The sequence below is a fragment of the Gadus macrocephalus genome, chromosome 21, assembly GCF_031168955.1.
Source record: "Gadus macrocephalus chromosome 21, ASM3116895v1".
Lineage (NCBI taxonomy): Eukaryota > Metazoa > Chordata > Actinopteri > Gadiformes > Gadidae > Gadus > Gadus macrocephalus.
In genome coordinates, this window is record NC_082402.1 from 6,386,853 (window position 1) to 6,394,352 (window position 7,500).

At 49.8% G+C, this 7,500-nt stretch overlaps 1 protein-coding gene across 1 annotated transcript in view; it reads right to left on the reverse strand.

The window, feature by feature from the left end:
* Positions 1 to 7,373, reverse strand: part of LOC132450221 (potassium channel subfamily K member 2-like) — a 25,890-nt gene extending 18,517 nt beyond the window's left edge. The window contains 2 exon segments of the mRNA XM_060042279.1: positions 5,408 to 5,721; positions 6,748 to 7,373. Of these exon segments, the coding sequence (XP_059898262.1) occupies positions 5,408 to 5,721; positions 6,748 to 6,754 (321 nt within the window). The 5' untranslated portion in view covers positions 6,755 to 7,373.
* Between the last annotated feature and the right edge of the window lie 127 nt (positions 7,374 to 7,500).

A 7,500-nucleotide genomic window follows, 5' to 3' on the forward strand; every position in this document is an offset into this window, starting at 1 on the left:
TTGCGGAGATGAAAATAAGCATATTTGAACTACCAGGGGAGCTTGCATCTGATACAAAGCCTTGTGCTAGTAAATCATGAAAGATAGATTCCATGGCGAAAGCTTTTAATTTTAGCCCCGGTGACGATACATTTGAACACAAATATATATGTACGGATATAGATCAGAAGGCAAGACCATTAATCACAGGGAAGATTCAATATCTGTGAGCCTGTGGGTTTATAATTAGTTGTATTATGAGACACAGTCTATTTATGCAGTCGCCCTCCAGTGCGCTGTCCATGGTGCTGACGATGAACAGAGTCTGGTGCACACACACTCACAGACAGACAGACACACACACACACAGGTGTGTGCACACACACACACACATACACAGGCGCACACATATACAGGCACACACACCCACACACAACTTCAAGCGCACACACACATACAGGCACGCACACACACACACACACACACACACACACACACACACACACACACACACACACACACACACACACACACACACACACACACACACACACACACACACACACACACACACACACACACACAAAGGCGTGCACACACATACACAGGCGCGCACACACATTCAGGCGCGCACACACACACACACACACACACACACACACACACACACACATTCAGACGCTCAGACACACACACACACTCAGATACACACACGCCAACACCCACACACTCCGGTTCACACACACACACACACACACACACACACACACACACACACACACACACACACACACACACACACACACACACACACACACACACACACACACACACACACACACACACACAGACAGACACACGAAGATGTAGCTATTCATTAACCTATGAACCAACTCATTAGCCGGTGTGTGAGTGTTGATTAAAGTCGGGGAGGTCACGGAGTGTGTGAAGCTGAGATGTCTGGGTAATGGAGGGTCGTGGCGGAAGGTGCTGGTGTGACATCAAACACAGGCCAGTGTTCATTTGGCCGGGCGGGGTTCAACAGAACCGCGTGGAGGGAGGCGGGGGGACCGCTATTCATAAGGGGGCCTGGGACGCGCTGACGTTTGGCTTTGGAATCAAAGCACCAAAACAGCCATTAGTGCATAAAGGAGAGTGTTAGGGAGCCCGATCAGAGGGACCAAAGGACCGGTTACACACAAGCGCAAACACGCACACACACACACACACACACAAAAACAGGCACACACTGACACACACAGGCACACACGCACAGGCACACAGACACACACACACATGCACTTCACACTTTCAAACACATGCATGGACAGAAAAGCCGGCAACACACAAACACAGGTACACTCACACACATAAAGGCACACACACAGGCACACATACACACACACGCAATTCACACATTCAAACACATGCAGACAAAAAAAGCCAGCGTTGGCTCCTGGCTTTTCATCAGTCCCTCACGAATCAGAATTCAACCGCCGTGGTGCTCCATGAAAGACCCACACCCTGGTCAATTAGATCTGCCAAAACATCCCCTCCTCCCAGAAATAGACTAATTTGAGGAACCGAAAGGCCCACCAGCGCTTGGCACACACACACACGCCACTTTGTTTTGTTTCACAGCCGAGGCGTTGGCTACGAAGTAATACACTCTCTTGGCACTCACTTTGCGACCAAGATTCCCATAAGATGGGGGGAACAACAGGAGCCTCCACACTGGCAGTGCCCTGGCCCTGGGAGGAATGTTTGGCTGCGGTAACACGCCAGCCTGGACCGTGAACATCTCACACGCACTCTTTTAATTGCTTCCTCCGAGGGAACATCTCACCTCCATCCACTGCTACATGGCTGGCTTCGGATCAGAAGGACAGCGCGAAATGTGTGCGCGGTTGCGTGGGTGTGTGTGTATGTATGCACCTGTGTGCATGTGTGTGCGTGTGTATGTGCGGGTTTTTTTGTGTGTGTGTGTGTGTGTGTGCATGCGTGGGAGAGAGTGCGAGAGAGAGAGCGAGGGAGCGAAAAAGAGTGAGAAAGAGAGAGAGAGGGGGTGAGCGAGTCAGCAAGAGTGAGCAAGAGAGATAGAGAGCAAGATAGAGTCAGCCAGAGAGAGAGAGAGAGATGAAACCTGTACGGGGTCCACATCAATAAATCATCAAAGAGAAATAATAAAACATTCGGCAGCTGGACTCGTGCAGTGGTAGTCTGGTGAGTGATAATGGATCGAAGGTCAAAGAAGAGGCCATTGCCGTGTTCCAATACCCGTACTTCCATGAGTATACTTAAAGGAAGTATACTATCCGCACTGTCTACTACTCGCCGGATCTGAATTTGAACGTACTGCGTCCTCAAATTTTGGCTAGTAAGTACGGACAGTACGGGTATTGGAACCCGGCACATGACTCCCCAGCCGTCTGTGCCACCCAGCTTCCATCATCACGCATTAAAGTGCCTGCATTAAAAGGCTGATTGTGTTGACAGAATAGAGCTCTTATGTCACGCGTCTCAAGCACACAGAGTCCCTACTTTTTGTAAAGGTCGTTCTAAAGGTTCTAAAGGTTGTAGTGGGTTTCAGCGTTGAGGGCCGTGTCTGCGGTATGTCAAATACGTTTACGCTCAATGTCTCAAGTTCTCACGTGTAACCTTGAGACCGGGACCACGGGGGTATCGTTTGTACACGAGGAAGGTTTCTTACAGACCGGTTTACTCTAGTTGTTAATTTGATGCTGTAACACTTAAATGTATCTCTCCACTATGAGAGGATAACACTGGGTCTGTTCAACCTGGAAACTATTTCCCCATCATTTTGGGTCTAAGTGACTAATCCAGGCAACCATTTTTGAAATTGGTCTGGTATTGGAAGAGAGTAATTCAGCCTTTGCAGCTGGGAAATTGGCTGCGATGTACCTCTATGGGGAATTGGGCTGGGTTGAGGCAGGTCCTCTAAAAGGGCTTTTTGACACAGACAGGCTTAGATGTCTTACCACATAAGGGAATAGTACCCTATCGCGAAATCTACATTTTACTTTCCCTTCCTTCGGATCCGATGTGTTTGTTATTTTGTCTCACTCAGAAATCCTGTTGGAAATGTTGTCATCACAATCTAAACCAATTCTTTTAGATTACGCTTAATTACGCATTCTGTAGTCAAACACAGCAAACTCTTGCCGGCACTCCTTTCTCTCACTCACCTTTCCACCGCTCTTTTCCTGGAACAACTCAAATCTCGGAGCGATACTTCTGCTTGAGCGAGACTTGGTTAAACGCAATAAAAATCTGAAGGATCAAGCTAAAAGGTAAAAACTGAAGATGTATTTCACCATAGGATCCAGTTGTCAGACATTTATAATGGATAAAAAAGTAATGCTTTAATATAGTTTTCTTATCTTGACTGCTAATTACAGATAAGCATATTTATTTTTGATCAGATCGGAGCGTGGCTCGTTATGACGCCTAATGTTAGGCATAGCATTTCCTCGTTGATGGAGTTTCACGGTCTTCAAACACAAGGGGAGCTCATGTTACCATTGCTTACGTGCGCGCGTGTGTGTGTGTGTGTGTGTGTGTGTGTGTGTGTGTGTGTGAGGCTAACTCACACCCACACACTCACACACACATGCATTCAATTTCAAATACTGTGTTCATAGATGCATCTCTCATAATGCCTGAGATGTAAGGTCACAAAAAGGCATTTAGCTGGGAGTGCGACCCATCTGTTGACTCCTGGAACACACACGGACGTACGCTGAACGAGTTACAGAACACACACTGAGCTTTTGGGAGCGCAGAAGAAATAAACATATTGAACAGTAAGCCAGCGCGCTCACAGTTGCACGCCACATCAGTCAGCAATGCGCCGAGCTGTGAACACAAGATAACATCTAGCAAACAGCCCGAGGTGGAAAATAGCATTCAGCTTATCCTACTGCAGGCTTCTGGATCTAAGGCGCCTACGGGCTCTCTCTCACACTAGCTATTACCGTAGGGAGATTACAGAGGGATGCGTTGTCCCGGTCGGTACAGGTAGGGACGACCCCTTACGTAACGTAACACGGCGAAACAAACAGGAGACAAAGCGAGGGAAATAACGGCACGATGCAGGAGCTGCTTATTTTTGTGTAGTATTTGTTTTTCCCTCTGCAGTCCTTTCAAATGGAGCCAAGCTCGTTGCATCAACAAGCCTGTTAGGGTGAATTCTCCTTCATTATCCCTGCATATCGTAGATGCTGCGGCTGTTGCCTCAAAGTGCACCTCACTCCCCCGGAACCTCAGCGATGATCCTACAGCGCAGTGCTTCACTTTGGATAAAAGCACCTGCAATATAACTAAACGCCAATGGCCTATATTCCCAGAGAACGACAGATTAGGGATTAATTTTTTTAGAAGTCTAGACTGGAGGACATAACAAAGCCGGCTCTGCGGCACCCTATGGGGACATCTACAAAGATCCCAGATATCATGCAGCTCTGCATTCATTAAGACCTTCCAGCAGACCTTGATCACCCTGAATAACATCACCAAAGCAAGCAACCCTGAGACGGTCCTGTGATCCTTCCCCTTCAAAGAAAAAACAAAGAGCCAGACTGTGAGCCAGAACTCACAGTCCATTACATTCAGGGCGTTTAGCAGACGCTTTTAACCAAAGCGACTCACATTAGGTACGCATGTCAGAAGAAAGAGGAACAACAATATATCAGGAGAGTAAGGATGTACACAGAAACAAGTGCCAAGCACTAACAATTGCTAGGTTAAACCATTCCCCGTATACAACAAAGATAGCTAGGATAAAACTCAACATAATGCTAGGTAATATTTTATAGATTATTTTTAAGAGCAGTAAGTGCTTGCTCACGTGAGTAAGCTCAAGGGGGGGGAGGGGGGCTATTATGCAGAGTCTAGGTGAACTCTCCAACCCTCTCCATCCCCTTCAAACAGAACCCAAAGAGCCAGGGTTCCGACCGTGAGTGCAGGTCGTTCTCTCCTCTCCGAACTCAAGGTCTGAACCCTTCGTTTTTTGTTAGTTTTTTATGCATTTTTATGCTTTATTATACAGCGAGAAAGCGAGGAAGGTATAGGAGATAGTGGGGAGGACATGCAGTTGAGGACTGAGCCTATGTGGTACTCACTGTACCCGGTGAGCCACCGGGGCGCCCCCATGGCCTGAACCCTTTAAACCGAACCCAAAGAGCCAGGGGTTCGGACCGTGAGTCCTAGAGGCTCTCACCTCTCCATCCCCCTCCATCCCCTTCAAACAGAAGCCAAAGATTCAGAGGGTTCAGACTGTGAATCCTGGTCGTTCTCACGGTCCGAACCCTTTAAACAGAACCCAAAGAGCCAGGGTTCGGGACCGCGAGTCTCACTCTCCCCCCCCTCTCCCGCCTCTGCCTGCCTCAGCCTCCATCGCGTGTCTCACCTTCACCAGGTCCTCCAGCTCGGACGAGTTGACGCAGGCGTGCAGGTCGAGGAACTCCAGCTTCTCGGCCAGGATGGCCAGCTTCTGGGAGCTCTCGTGGGGCTGCTCCAGGGCCCGGAACACCGTGGCCCCCACGATGAGGTACAGCACCACCAGGAAGAAGATGGCAGACACCGTCTTCCACCTCATGACGGTGTGCACCTCGTCGTACTCGTCCACGGGCGGGGTCAGCACCAGGGGGTGGGCCGAGAAGGAGAGGCGGGGCTTGGCGTTGTGCACCGCAGACTTGGGGTCGAGGAGGTCAGGTGCGGCCACTTTTGGGGGGAGAGAGGGAGGGGAGGGTGAGAGAGAGAGAGGGGGGGGGGTGGGGGGAGATAGAGAGACAAAACGGAGGGATGGAGAGAGAATGAGAGAGAGAGGGGGGGGGGGGACAGAGAAAACGGAGGGATGGAGAGAGAGAGAGAGAGAGAGAGAGAGAGAGAGAGAGAGAGCGAGAGAGAGAGACGAGAGAGAGAGAGAGAGAGAGAGAGAGAGAGGGGGGGGAGCGAGAGGGAAAAAAGACAGAGGGAGAGAGGAAGAGAGAGAGAGAAAATAAAACAGAGAGAGAGGGAGCGAGAGGGAGAGATAGAGGGAGAGAGAGATATGGAGAGAGAGGGAGAGAGATCAGGAGAGAGATACAAGGAGAGAGAGACAGACAGACAGAAAGACAGTGACATATAGTATCTGATTATTTTCAGAGATAATTACTTTGAAAAGTATTTCTACAAAATGCATAGCCTGAATGTAAATGACACTTATCTTCCAACAATTAATAAACTCATTTATCGATAATCGACCCCCCCACACACACGCACACACACACACACGCACACACGCACACCCCCGCACACCCCGCACACGCACGCACACGCACACGCACACGCGCACACACACACACACACACACACACACACACACACACACACACACACACACACACACACACACACACACACACACACACACACACACACACACACACACACACTCATGATATGTTTGAATGCATGTTGTATTCTCGTGCCATTAATCGCAGGGGAACATCATATCAGCACGCAACAAAGGCTGGACGGCATCGTGATACTTTTACACCTCAAAGATCCGCTTCATTGCACAACAGAAGCACACCGAGAACTTGTAGCTATATTTGTCCTCAACTAGATCTCTTATGAGATCCATCTTAAAACAAATAATCGCACAGACTGCATGTAACATGCTCCTACTTAGCCTATATTGAAATTAGTGCTTAAAATAATACGGCGTTCTGAAATGTGATTTTAAAAGCCTTTGCGGCCACTTACTCCTCATCTACCATGTCTTCTCCCTGGTCGTCCGCGCCGACCACTGTTCAGAAGCGCAGTGCAGCCTTCAGCTCATCAGATACTCCACTCATCCACCGTGGGCTCCCTGTGCGGCGCGTGACGCGAAACAAAACGATCAATCACCCGCTCGAGGAGACTTGGTTCACGCGCGATTTCAGCAAGTTACACGCGCGGTACTTTCCTCTTCATCGTGTCCCCTGGCGCGCGCTCAGCCTCCACTACGAGGAGGAACTTCATCCTCTCCATCCAAATGCTCCGGCAGAAGTATCCTCAGAACAAAGTGTTCCCGACCACGGGTGAAGTTAGAAAAGCCTCCAGCCGACGCTCGCGGTAGAAAATGCCCCCCTACGGAATCCGGGTCTCACGAGACATCGCGCCCAGTCGCCCAGTCGCCCACCCACCTACTGCAGGTATCGCCCAAAGGCGGTAAGCAGAACGGCGGAGTGCTGTCCCTGCCTGCCTGCCTGCCGCGCGCGCTCAACTACTGCTGGTGGTGCAGGACGGCGCGCGGTGACCGGGTGTCGGGGCATGCGCTCTGACTACCTGGGACGGAGAGGGATGGATGATAACCATGGTGATAAGCGATGTTCTGCGTGTGCTATGAGTCGATTTGGATAAGCAAGTCCAACTGGGAGACGCGTGTTGACCAAGAGTCAACAGGATTTGACAGATTGCGCTCTCGCGCTCTCTCTCTCTCTCTCTCTCTCTCTCTCTCTCTCTCTCTCTCTCTCT